The sequence below is a fragment of the Sarcophilus harrisii genome, chromosome 5, assembly GCF_902635505.1.
Source record: "Sarcophilus harrisii chromosome 5, mSarHar1.11, whole genome shotgun sequence".
NCBI classification, from domain to species: domain Eukaryota; kingdom Metazoa; phylum Chordata; class Mammalia; order Dasyuromorphia; family Dasyuridae; genus Sarcophilus; species Sarcophilus harrisii.
In genome coordinates, this window is record NC_045430.1 from 130,493,738 (window position 1) to 130,508,202 (window position 14,465).

Here is a 14,465-nt window from a genome sequence, read left to right on the forward strand (position 1 = left end):
ATTGTTTTTTTTATTAAAGTTTTTTTTAATTTTCAAAACATATGCATAGATAATTTTTAACATTCATCCTTGCAAAACTTTGTGTTTCAAATTATTCTCTCCTTTACCTGTAAAGGGCTGAAACTCTGAATAGGTGCACTGGAATCAGATAACTGAGCACTTAAGAATAATTACCTATTGGACAATAACTCTATTAGCATATGCTTGTAAAAATGGTCCTTCTCACTGTTTATGCTGGCTCAATATTTTGGTGTATACAGATAATCATAGGAGGGATTAGGGGGTGGAGAGAGACAAGCTAGGGTCACTTAGGAGGAGAAGGGAGATTGGTAGAGAGCTTGTGGCAGTTTTGTCCATCCTCTTCACTTCTCCCCCTAAAGGCCAAGGACTTTTACTTATCCTGACTCGGGTTGATTCTGAGGCCTCCAGGGAGCTAGCCCAAACTTCCCATTTACCCTCATCCCCTCCCCTAGACGGTGAGTAATCCAATTTGTTAAACATGTGCAATTCTTCTATACATATTTCCAAATTGTCATGCTGCACAAGAAAAATCAGATCAATAAGGGGGAAAAAATGAGGGAAAAAAAACAAAATACAAGCAAGCAACAAATGAAAATACTGTGTTGTGACCCACACTTAGTCCTCTTAGTCCTCTCTCTGGGTGTAGATGGCTCTCTTCATCACAAGACCATTGGAACCTCAGGCCAGTTCTTTAAGGTCAAAACATCTTGAGTAATTTGTCTTCAGAAACCTAGCCAATTCCCTGAAAAAAAAAACTTGCCAGAGCCTCATTGAGTAGGCTAGCTACCCCTTACTACTCCCCCCCCGCAAATGCAGATGTCCAGGATGGTTTGAATGCCTTCTTGGGTGGCACTGATTCTTCTTTGTCTAGTCATACATAAGTCCTTTAAGGCAGAGTCTCTTTGGAATCTCACCCATGGAGAGAACATTCTGCCTGGGACATTCCCAATCGAGACCCTGAAACCTATGACCCCAGGATTCTCCAGCTATTTGACTCAGAAGTTGGTGATTCCCCAAATTGATGATGTTTTTTTCAATATTGTTACTTCTATTTCTATCTTTGCTATCGTGCTTTGTGGTGTTTTTCTTCTTTAGAATAATAATGGTTCTCTCTGGGAGCAGGTTTCTTATTTCTTTCTTTTTTTTTTTTTAATTCAAGTCTGTTCTGATTTTTCCCCTCTTTCCCTCCACCCCCTCCCCTAGATGGCAAGCAGTCCTATATATGTTAAATATGTAACAGTATATCCTAGATACAATATATCTGTGCAGAACCAAACAGTTCTCTTATTGCACAGGGAGAATTGGATTCAGAAGGTAAAAATAACCCAGGAAGAAAAACAAAAATGCAAACAGTTTACATTCATTTCTGAGTGTTCTTTCTTTGGGTGTAGCTGCTTCTGTCCATCATTGATCAATTGAAACTGAATTAGGTCTCTTTGTCAAAGAAATCCACTTTCATCAGAATACATCTCCATACAGTATAGTTTTTGAAGTATATAATGATCTCCTGGTTCTGCTAGGAGCAGGTTTCTTGGGGAGGTTTTCTGGAGGCAGCCTTAGTTTCAGCTAAAATTAATAATCACCTCAAACACAGCCAGGTGATAAAAGTTCAGATCTTTATTTCTTATCTCTTTCCTTGGGCCTGGTTATCTCAGAGGCCTATCTCTCTACTTGGTTCCAAGAGCTCTTGCAGATTGTCCCTTGCTTCTGCCTCTGCTTTCTTCAGAGTCCAGCCAGCACCTCCTTGCCCGGCTGGGCAGCTTTCTGGGGCTTCTGTATCTCCCAGAGTGCTCTTCTGTGACCCCTGACAGTGTTCCAAAGTAATTCACCAGAAGCTAAGAGCCTCTTTATATATATGATCTCCCAAAGGTTAACTCCTCCTTCTGGAGGCAGGGATTAAGGGAAGTGTGAATTCAGATATCTCATTCTAAATCCTGAAATCTCCCACACGTGTGAACTCCAATGAGTACTTAAATACTTCTTGCTTATATAGTTCTCTAAAAGTGTGAACACAAGCATTGTTTCTATCAATTGTACTTAATACCTTGTTTCTTCTGGCCCATAACATCTCCTTCTAAGATCAGATCAATTATACTGAGCCATGCTAAATTAGATAATGATTGTCTCTATCAACTCTAATGACTTAACAATTTGTAAAGATTCCAACAGTGCTTATCTCAATATTACTACTGTGTTGTTGTGATTTTACTGTTCCATTTTTATTGTAATCATTAAACTATCTTAACCTAAAAATGGTGACTTATTGCAGGAGTGAATCCAAAACCTCATAATCCCTTAATCAGACAAGCTGCTGTGGGGATCAAATGAGATATTATTTGTAAAGTATTTAGTATACTGCTTGGCAAATAATAGATGCTTAATAAATGCTTGTTTCCTTTCTTGTGCATCTTGTGCATTTTCTTCCATACCTTGAATGTACTTTGTATTTGTTTAGACTTATACATTTTTATAGCTTCCTACCCCAGAATGAGAGCTTCTTGAGGGCAGGGATTATTTTGTCTTTGTATACCCAGTTCTAGCATACTTGGCACATAGTAAATGCTTAATAAGTGATTGCTTAATTGACTAGTTAGCACTTCTTCCCCTTTCTTTTTTTATTTATCAGTTTTGGAAATGACATTAGAAGAAAAACTTTACCTTTCATTACTTAATCTATCTCAGTTTAATAGAGTGCAATGTAATTAATTAAGTGTTTTGAAAAGAAGCATAGCAAAGGAGCTAGAGAGCTGGTCTTAGAGTCAGCAAGTCCTGAAATAAAGTCCTGTCTCTGATACACATGCTAGGCAAATTATTTACCCTTTCAGTGTTCCTGGCATTTATGATATGTTGGAGGAGGACAGTTTCTGTTTCCGTGGTTTCCCACATCAATGAAATGACTAAAAAGAAACAATAATAAAGTCTAGTCATAGAGAAAATTGTAAAAGAAACTGTTAATGGCAAACATAATAGAACCATTGCCTTTTTTATAACTCAGATGACAGTTATTTTAAAAAATTAATTTTATTGATACCTTTCATTTTTAAAACTTCAAAATTTTTTCCACTATCCTCCCCCACCACACACTCCAGATTGTTTTGTGGTGGTTGTTATTATTCCGTTTACATTGCTGTAGTTTTTGCTTACATATACTGTTTAATTGGCTCAACATATATCACTCAGAATCAATTTATGAAGCATTTCTGTTCTTCTCTGGATTTATCATATTAATCATGTATCTTTTCATGTTTCACTGTATATATCATATTTTGTCATTTCTTGGTTGGTTGGTTGTTATTCTTAGTTCTCAAAGAAGACCAAAATGACATGATTATTTTAGAATCAAGTTATGGTATGTCAAACTGTGACTGATTAGATAAATATGAACTTCAAATGCTGTACGTTAGGTAGAGCACAAATAGTCCATGTGAACATTTGGGATGGATTCTCTAAATTTGCACAACTCAAATTTCTTTTGAGTTATTTCGGTTCTTCTTTGTTCATAGAACATGGTATCTTCTTTGATGTGGGCATTCCATGCTGGGAAGTCCTATGCCAAGGTTTCCCATGTCAAACTTTACTGCAGAGAATACAACTCCAATGAACTGGCCACCTTATTAGAATGTCAAATATACATTTGCCCAAAAGACTATTTTAGAGAGAACTCACATTAGACAAGCACTCACATGGTGGTCAGAAGAAGCAATGTAAGGACACTCTCAAGGTCTCTCTAAAGAACTTTGTTATTTCACACAGCACATTAATATACATTATTTCTTCCATTTCACAATATGATAGAACAGACTGACAGAGCTCAGGTAAAAAATTTCATTACATTCATGTAACACAATTTATTTAAATGTTTCCCAGTTGATGAGCATCAACTTTGCTATCAGTTTCTGCTGCCACAAAAAGTGTTATTATAATTATTTTGATCTATATTGGGACATTTTATTATCAAAGATTTCCTTGGGATAGATGCCTAGTAATGGAATCTTGGCTCAAAGAATGTGAAAATTTTAGTCACTTTTTTGTATAATTCTAAATGGATTTCCAAAATGGTTTTATTGATTCACAGTTCCACCAACAATGTGCCTGTATTCCCACAGTCCCTTCAACATTGACTATTCCTGTATTTTTGTTATCTTTGCCAATTTGCTGAGTATACTGTGAAAGCTTAAGATTGTTTTGATTTGTACATTTGTATTATTAGAACATTCTTTCATATGATTATTAATAGCTTGCAGTTCTTTTGAGAATTGATTGGTCATATTCTTTGACCATTGTTTTTAGACAACCTTTAATAAGCTATGTTTTTTTCCTTTTATATTAGTTGATCATGGTCTTGCCCGTTTGGTCACGGCATTCTGTGAACATGGCCATAAAGCTGCCAAAATCAATCCTCTTTTTGCCGGTCAATCTGTGATGGAGAATGTACCTGAAATCCAAACTCTTGTTGAGACTCTTCAGGGACCCTTCAATACCACAGGTAAAGTTCAATAGTAGTCATTGTGCCGAGAGGCTCATCAGCCTAGTATACTCATCTTTCATTTCATATCTATGCAGTTCATACTCTGCTTATTGAAACCAAAACATGAAATGGAGCTTTCAAGGGTAGTATTTGGGGTGGGAAGCCAAAATACTCTTCTATTCTAACAGAATTTTCTGTTGACAGTACTTCTTCATTTGAATTAAGATGGACTTCTTAGTACATATTTTGTGCATATTCACTTTTCCAAGCAAGTGGTGTTGAGTCAATGGAATGCAATACAGATTGCATTTTGATGAATGGTTTGATTTCTATTTTGGTTCAAATGTTTTTGTCTACCCTACCATATTTTAAAACATTCCAGAGTGACACACATCAATCAAAAGCAACAGCTGATGATATGGTATTGGGTTAAAAGCAGACACATTTATCAATAAAATTGACACAGTATTAAATCCATGAAAATTTATAATTTTATTGAGATAGAATTTGGAAGGTAAAGGAGAAGAGAACCCAGGACAGAATTTTGTGGGAGACCCACAGTTAGAGCACATACTATGGATGTTGAACCAGTAAATTAGATGCAGAAGGAATTTTCAGACAGGTAAGAATAGAGGCTGAAAAAATTAGCATCATGAGAAATCAGAGGAGAGTGTATTCAGAAGAGAGGTGGTCATGAGTGTTATGGCAATAGATAGGTCAAGAAGTATGAGAACTGAGAAAAAAACTTATTAGATTTGTCAATTAAGAGATCACTAGTGACTTTGTAGAGAGCAGTTTCAGTTGAATGACAAATGCCAAAGCCAGTTTGCAAGGGTTAAGAAGTAAGAGGGGAGGAAGGAAAGGAAGCCTTCATAGACAACTAAAATGATAAATATGATAAATCATAAATGATATGGCAGAATTCTAAATAGAAATAAATAAGTTTGGGAAAGAATAGGTTTAGGGAGAAAAAATGATGAGCTTTTTTTGGGGACATGTTGAGTTTGAGATAATGAAGGGACACAACCAGGTGAAAAGAATGTAACTGATGCGAGTTTGTAGAGGGAAAAGAGAAGAGGGTCTTGGACAATCTTAGTGGGAGCAATTAGGGCTGGCTATATAGACCAGGGGGTTGAGTGTCTAGAGATAATCGAACTCATGACACCACTTAGGACAAGAATAAAGAAGGGGAAGAGGTTCCTCCCACTCTTCAAAGTGGAAGATAGATGATGAAGCAGGAAAAGGAGTAGGAAGACAGATGGTGGGAGATCCAGGGAAGAGCAAGATCATAGAATCCAAGAAAAGAGTAAGTTTCCAGGAGGAGAGGTTTAGTAGAAGTATTAAAAGCAATTGAGATTTTTTAGAAAGTCAGTGTGTGGATGGCCACTGTTTTGTAAGCACTCTCTGGAGGTGAAATGGTCAAGCCTACTGTGCCTGGAGGCAAGGGATGCATAGGCTGGACAGGAACAGATTTCACCTCTCCAGGGATATCTTGGTAGTCTCTACTGCATACAACTCTGTTTTTCCTAATTGCAATTCCCTTTTCCCCTCTGATTGCCCTTTGACTGATTGATTGTGTAATCTCCTTCTTCCATCCAATTGCCTTTTGGCTGATTGATCATATCTCACTATCGAATTTCTAAAGACTCTCTGGGTGTAACCTCGGCTGTCATCTTGCCCCAGCTGGGGCCCTGAAGCTGGGCCTCATCTCTCATTTCCCTGAGTCAGTCTACATTCAGAGGCCCAGGGAAAGCCTCGGTTACATTTTGGGCATGGGGTTTTGGGTTTTTATTCTCTTACCCTGTCTTCTCATTCTATCTCCATATCTACAATGAGCTCTCAAATGTCCAACTTTTCCACACTGAAAACATCGACAAATTTCTCTGGAAGTCCTTTACCAAGAGGGACCCTATCTTTCCATGTTCATCACAGTTTGGGTATAATAAGCATTTGTGCCCACTGTGGCATAGTGCCTTATGATCTCCTCTAAAGGAGCATCTTTGTCTAATCCCCATATAATTCTTTTGCAAACCTCATTGGCATTTTCCTTAGCCAGATGTCTAGTCATTATTTCTGTGGCAGCATTATCTCCAATGGTTCTTATTACAGCTGTTTGCAAATGTCCCACAAAATCTGCAAAAGGTTCATTGGGACCTTGCTCTATTTTTGTAAAAGCTTTACTTCCATCTTTCTGTCCAGGGAGAGAATTCCAAACTTTTATTGCAGCCTTAGAAATTTTTGCTAAATTAGATAATTATTGTCTCTATCAACTCTAATGGCTTAATAGTTTGTAAAGATTCCAACAGATAAAGACTAAGGAAAAAGCCAATGTGTTTAGCAGTTAGGAAAGCATTGGTAACCTTGGACAGAAAGTCTTAAATTATTGGCAACCTTGGATAGAAAGTCTTAATAATAAGCATTGTACTCAGAAGTTTGATTTTAAATAGTTAAAGAGTTAGTGGTTTGTGAGGAAGTGGAAGCAGGGACATATAAAATTAAGAAATCTTTCTTGATATTTTCCAGTAAAAGGAAAGAGAGATATAGGATGATATTAAGGGAAGTTAGGTCCTAGTGAAGCAACTGAGTGAATCATAATAAAGAGTCAATCAGAGCCCACTTGAATTTGGCCACAATAAATTTGTAAGAGTCAATCAGAGCCCACTTGGCCCCAGAGTTAATAACTGGCAAGATGGAATGGTAGTAGAGAAGGAACAAAGGAATTCAAGGGTAGAGGACAATGTCTAGTTGAATTTAGCAGTTACAAAGTAAAGACTGTGAAGAGAGGTCAGTTAGATTAGATTGGAAGAACACAGAGGGTAGAGGCCAAGGAAATGATGGAGGAGGAGGACTGATCCACTAGTAGGGACTTTGCAAAAATAACTTTTATGGCATCTGAGGGGTCAGCAGCCTATATAAATAGGGACTCATTAATTTAAAGCATGTAAATAATAGATTTAAACATATTAGAACTAAGCTAATAGTGACATATATGGTTTTGTGTTACTCAGTAAGAAGTCATAATTATAAGAGGTTTACAAATTGAAAAGAGATAATAAATCATCAATTAAAAATATGCACAGCATCACTAGCAATTTAAAAATGCAAATTAAGACAATTGTAAAACTAAAACTCCAACAATTTAGGAAAAATAAGTTAAATGTAACATATTAATGTGATAGAATTTATGTAACTTGTGTAAGTGAAGGGTATGAAGTATATTAATATATTGATAATTGTATATGCATACTGATTACAAATTTAACAAGGATTGGAAAAGATTTAAGGTAATAAAATACATTGAATTTTTTCCTACAATTGCTTAAGTTCATTTAAAAATTACATTGTAAATGTATTGTTTTGATATTTAAACACATGAATCTTTGACCACATGTCCATCAAGAACTATTTTTACAATAATTTGCTTAATTATGTAAGCATTATATTTATCGGAATTCCTGCTGAAGACAAAATAATGTTGTGGGCTATCATAATAACATTTTGATGAGTTGTTACATTTTATTGAAAAACTTGAATTCTTCATTTGAAATAATAACCTTAAAGTGGGGATGTGGAAATCCTAAACATTAACAAATAAATGTTTATTCTAGCACTGGAGAAATGTAGACTTTCTTTTACCACTATAACCTCTGACCACACACTTTTAGTTTCACAAAGCTGACATTTGTTAAATTTGATTCACTTCAATAAATATTGCACCTGTTGTATTCTAAGCTAAAAACTATATGAATAAGAGATTTTTATCAATGTTTTAGCAAAATTTTGTGTGTTTTGAAAGTTTATAAAATGGTTATGAAAATTGAAGTTAAGTGTTATACAATATGCTTTAATTTTTAAAAATTAATTATTCTCCTTATCACCTTTGATTTCTGCTTTAGGATTGCTGAGCATGGGGAAGGAGGAAGTGTCTCTGGAAGAAGTGTTGGCTTACCTTAACCATATCTACTGTGGGCAGATTTCTATTGAAACAACCCAGCTGCAGACTCAGGAGGAGAAAGACTGGTTTTCAAGTAGATTTGAGGAATTAAAAAAGGAGACCTTCACTACAGAAGAACGAAAACATCTGTCACGACTAATGCTGGAATCTCAGGTACAAAATGTCAGTGTGGAAATAGTAGTATAAGATATCTGTGGGTATATTGGAACAATGTAGCTCATCTAATGCAGAAATATATAAATCTGTGATTAAATCAGTTGAAGAGAAGAAATTAAGTTTCTGTATTGTTTTAACCCATGGTTTCTGGATTTTTAAAAAAAGTGTAAACATGTGTGTGTGTGTGTGTGTGTGTCCGTATGCATTGTGTATACTTAGAAGGGTATTGTATGAAATAAAAGAAGGAAGAGAAAAATATAGTGTACTAGAAGAAGAAGATGTTTTAGAAGTTTAGAGTTGCTTTTTTCTCTCTGTCATATCTATATTTTTCTTTCTTTTGTCTTATTGACACTTAAAAATATTACTATCATTTTCACAATCCTTCTACTTTCCGAGAGAACCTGGATTTATAACAAAGAAATGTAGTAAAAAAAAAAACCCAAACATATTGACCCATGGTTGAAAATGTATTCTCCATTCCACACCGTAAACTGCCACCTCTTTCTCAAGAGATGGAAATTATCATCAGTCATATTCTGAATTTCAGTGTTGTTTTCCTTTAAATCACTGTACATTATATATCCCTCTGCCATATTTCTTATGAAATGTTGTTACTGTTAAGTACTCATGAAGCAAGATGCTGTCCACTTCCAGAAAAAGAAACTATAAACAGAAGTGTTCGTGACACACATAAACACATACATACATAGACATGCATGTTTGTATAGTGTGTTTGTATATATTTGTGTTTAATTGTTGCCCCTCTAAGAGAGGAGAAAAATACACAGCAGAGAACAAAAGAAAACTTAGAAGGAAACACAGAAAAGTAGGGGAACTTTTAAAACAATGTGTAGTATTTAGTACATAGTTTTTTTTTTTTTTAAGTGAATAGTGTGAAATGGAAATTCATGATTAAATATTGAATCATCTCTTTATGTTATGCTATGTACATGGAAATGTTCCTTTTTTTGATATTTTTATATTTAAGTTCAAAATAAAAAAGAGAAGAAATGTTGTTACTATTATTCTCTTTTAATTGTCAACCAAGAAGTGCAGTATGACAGAGCTATGAACAAGAGAATGCTGATCTGAGAGTCAAGACAAGAAGCAGTCTTTTTGGTACTTTGTGGCTTTGTCCTTAGTAATTTGTACCTCTTTCTCTGCATCTAGTCTCCCCTCTCTAATTCATCTTCCATACAGCCACCTCATTGATATTTTAATAATGATTTTTCTAAAGCACAGATCTGTTTATATCACTTCTATGCTTAAGGAGCTTCACTGGCTCCCCTCTGCCTTTGCGTTCAAATGCAAATTACTCTTTTATTTGAAGCTCTTTACAATTTGATTCCAGCTTATTTTTCCAGACTGATTACATATTATTCAGACTGCACTCTGTGCAACATTTAAACCAATTTGCTTGCTTTTCCCCATGTATATTACACTCCTGTTTCTGTGCCTAGAATGTTTTCCTTTTTCATCTCAGTCTCTTCAGATCCCCTCCCCCCTTTTTTTTTCAAGACTTTTAAGACTCAGCTGAAATTGAAAAGATACTTGTTTTTCCCTGTTATCAGGTCATCCCAATCACTGTGCTTTGGGGTATATAGTTTGTATTTATTTATCTGTGAACATGTCTCATTCTAATAGAACATGAGTTTCTTCAGGGTAAGGGCTGTCTCACTTTTGCATTTATATCCCCAGTGCTTGGCATATAGAAGACACTTAATAAATGTTTATTGATTGTCAGGTATCTATTCCTAAATGGCTAGAATAAGTTACATACAATCTATAAGACTTACGTTATCTCATTGAAGTTATGAAGAAACCAGATTTGCTACTTTTCAATGCCAAGAAGAAAAAAATATATAAGCTGCTGTTAGTTTTGACAGTTTACAGTTTTAATTGAACAGGACATACACACAAGGTAGTAGGTACTGTGGAAAGATGGAACATAAACATGATATATAGTACCTGATCTCAAGAAGTTCTATCTGTGAGCTTTTCAATTGTGTAGATGCTTTAGTATGACTAAAATAGCTGATCTTCTGTTTTCCAGGAGTTTGACCATTTTTTGGCCACCAAATTTGCCACAGTAAAGAGATATGGTGGTGAAGGGGCAGAAAGTATGATGGGTTTTTTCCATGAGTTGTTAAAGACGGCAGCCTACAGTGGTGTGACAGATGTTATTATTGGAATGCCCCACCGAGGGAGACTAAATTTATTGACTGGCCTTCTACAATTCCCTCCAGAAGTAAGACAAATACTCTTCCTGTCTTTTGCTAACATTGATTAACCTACCCTTCTTTTTTAGGTTGAAATGACTATACTTCGTCTTGAAAATCCAAATAGGCATGTATCAACTAGTGAATAAAATTATATTCTGTTCTCAGTGTTAAGGCCAAGTTACTTTTTATTTTCCTATACATTTTTTTTCTTTGAGGGTATTTTGAAGCTTTCTTTCTCACAAGGATATAACATTAAATAGATGAATTCTAGACTGTATGCAATACTAAAGAAATTTCATGTCCATTCATTGGTAAATAGTGCTTTTTATCATAATATAATCACCTTAATAGTAAATACCTTTTAATCCAAGAAGTTCTGTGTTTGTTTGTTTTTTCTGTTTCTTATTTATCTGTTTTGGAATTTTCTCAGAAAACTTTAGTATAAAGATTTAAATAGAAAGGGACATGACAAAAGTCTTAGGTCAATAAGTTTTATTCAATATTAAATTTCATTGGTTGTCCTATGTCATATAATTGAAGGTAATTGACTTTAATAAGGATGACTAGGTGGCACAGTACCAGGCCTGGAGACAGGAAGAACTGAGTTCAGACCTGGCTGACTTTGAATAAGTCACTTCACTCTGTTTGCCTCCTTTCCCCACTTATAAAATGAGTTGAAAAAGGAAATGGCAAACCACTCCATTGTCTTTTTCAGGAAACCTCAAATGGGGTCAAGAAGAGTTGGACATAACTAAAAAACAATTAAACAATAAAAACTTTGATAACCTTTATTCATTTAGTTTTTTTTAAATCCATGAAGCTATGCAATAGACTAGAAATTATCATAAAAGCTCTATAATGTTGTGATGAAGATTTTCTTCAGAAAAAAAAAAGGCTTTACTTTAGATTTTTTTTTTCCATTTTATTCCAATTTCCTGTACTCCCTAACCAGGAAACATGAGGAAACATAAACATATCCCTTATTTTACTGAGACAGATTCTCTATTAGAATTCACAGTTTTTCAGGGGGAAGGCTACTAAAATGAGGGGGGAAACTTGAAATACTAGTATGAGCAATTATTAGTCTCAAATATACATTTAAATTCCTAGGGTTCCTTGTAGTTCTGGTGATAGCGATCTCTCTGCTGAGGGCTTTCCCCCACACCTTATCTTGGCTCATACAGTGATATCTTTTTCTTTCCTTTTTTATCTTTTACTCTTTCCTTCTCCTCCCCTCACTCCAAATTAATGCTCATCTTCATGGTCCTATACTTCTCAGTTTGTTACATCACATCCTCCCATATTGTGTAGCCATCTACAATATAGGTTTCAAAAATGTCAGTTTTTTGTCTTCTTCCACCTTTCCTTTTCCATCCTTTCCCAGTTATCCTCTAAACCTGTCATCTTGTATATTACTTGAGGCTAAATGTAATTTTATTCTTATGTGAAAAGTAGAAAAAGAGACAAATATCCCAGTCCTTGCTAATTGTCTCTGATATAGAGTAGTTAATTCCCAGTCTGTGGACCAAGGACTCCTGAACTATTGGGAGACAACATATTTACCCCAAGAATTGTTCTTTTAATCTTTTTTAGCTCTAATAAAAATACATTATGAATATCAGTACTACTGCTATCACAGAAATCCTTGAATTATTTTGATATTATAAATATTCAGGGGTTCCTCTCTGATATACAGTGCCAGTTATCTAGTGGTTAAATCCTAGAGATTGGGATTATGACTCTTGTCACTCAATTATTTAAGTACAACTATTTAAATATTTATGCCTCAGTTTTCCTAATTGCAAGAGGTTGATGATTAATCCCTTCTCTCAACTGTACATTTTTAATCCCACTTCCAAAGTAATCTTTGTTTTGCACAGGTCCAATGAAGTTATTTCCTTAGTCAAAAACTTTGAGTGACTGCTCATTACTTTCCAGATAATATAAATTTCTTCTTCTGTCATTTAAGTACCTTCACATTTGAGTCCTAATCTAGCTTTCTAATTTTTTAATATTTCTTTTCATGAACTTCATTCTGTAGTCAAAGTCTCACTTTTTCTTAATTCATAGATTTTAATTTAAGAAAATTTTTTCCTGCCTAAGCGGAGACTAAGATCTGATGAGTTCCTTTGCTTTTCAAAATTATTAAAGCAAAATTCTTAAAATTTGAATACTTTCTCTTTGTTCCTTCACTGGTGCCTACAAAAATTCACAGATGTCTTCATTTTTAAAAAATTTTTACTTGATTCTAACATCCTCTCAAGCTATTGTCTCATAGGTCTCCTTCCTTTCAGTCAAATTCTTAGAAAAAGTTATCTACTCTCTATTCTCTGTCTTATCTTTGACTCCATTGAAATCAAGCTCTTGACCTCATCACTAAATTGAAGCTATCTTTCCAAGGTTCTTAATTATTCTTCATTGCCAAATTTCTTGGTCTTTTTCTCAATCCTTTTTACCCTCTGTAGCATTTGATGCTGTTGACCCTCCATCCTCCTAGATCCTCTCTCATCTCTGGGTTTTTGTGATACTGCTCTCTCCATATCATGATGGGAATGATATAATCCCTATATCATCAATTCATTAAACAACCCTAAATGAATGTTCACTTCTGAGTAAGCACCTGAAACTCAATATGTCCAAAAATAGAACTCATTGCCTGTTGCTTAATTCTTCCCAATTTTACTATGGAAAATTTTCCAAGTGGTACCGAACTAGAACTGATAAAACACTGGGGCAGGAGTCAGGAAGAGCTGAGTTCAAATATGGCTACAGTCATATACTAGCTATGAACCAGAGCAAATCACTTAAACTCTTGTTTGCCTTGGTTTTCTCAACTATAAAATAGAATCAATAACAGCTTCTTTTTTCCAGGTCAATTGGAGGAGCAAATGAGATAATATTTGTAAAGCACTTTGCACAGTGCCAGGCACAGAGTAGGGGCTAATATAAATGCTTCTTCTCTTCCTTCCTTTTCCTATTTACTTTGTTGCTTTTTTGTTCATATTTTGTATTTCCTTTTCCCAAGTCAAAGATATGTTGATATGTACATTATTAACAGGCTTCTATTTAAATATATTGACTTTAAATTTGGCTTTGAATGTTTACAAATTGTTCTCAGCAGTGAACAGGTGAATTTGAATGACCATTTTAACATATGCCTACAATGAGTCTTGTGTATATAATGTATACAAATAGTCCAAAGCTGCCAAAACTTTTAAGATGAACAAAATTTCTTACTCCCTTGATTCTCTGCTGTGACAAAAGTACATTTTTCTCTTTGTTCATTTGTTTCAACTACTGTATTTTGTTTACCCTACACAGCTCATGTTTCGTAAGATGCGTGGCTTAAGTGAATTCCCAGAGAGCATCTCTGCTATTGGAGATGTCCTTTCTCATTTGACCTCCTCTGTGGATCTTGATTTTGGGTCTCATCGACCTCTTCATGTTACAATGCTGCCCAATCCCTCACACCTTGAAGCTGTCAACCCTGTTGCTGTAGGTAAAACTCGTGGGAGACAGCAGTCACAGTTAGATGGTGACTACTCTACAGACAGCTCTGCTCAGCCAGGGGACAAAGTCATATGTCTGCAGGTATTTTAACATTTTATTTTGGGAGTGGGTGGGCAGAGACCTAAAAAACTAG

The 14,465-nt window shown here is 35.1% G+C and overlaps 1 protein-coding gene across 1 annotated transcript in view; it reads left to right on the forward strand.

Annotated features, from left to right (window-relative positions):
• DHTKD1 (dehydrogenase E1 and transketolase domain containing 1) overlaps positions 1 to 14,465 on the forward strand; it is a 66,806-nt gene that overhangs the window by 14,684 nt on the left and 37,657 nt on the right. Inside the window, exons 2-5 of the mRNA XM_031938582.1 lie at positions 4,352 to 4,507; positions 8,386 to 8,597; positions 10,654 to 10,848; positions 14,144 to 14,413. Of these exons, the coding sequence (XP_031794442.1) occupies positions 4,352 to 4,507; positions 8,386 to 8,597; positions 10,654 to 10,848; positions 14,144 to 14,413 (833 nt within the window). The remainder of the gene's footprint in view (positions 1 to 4,351; positions 4,508 to 8,385; positions 8,598 to 10,653; positions 10,849 to 14,143; positions 14,414 to 14,465) is intronic.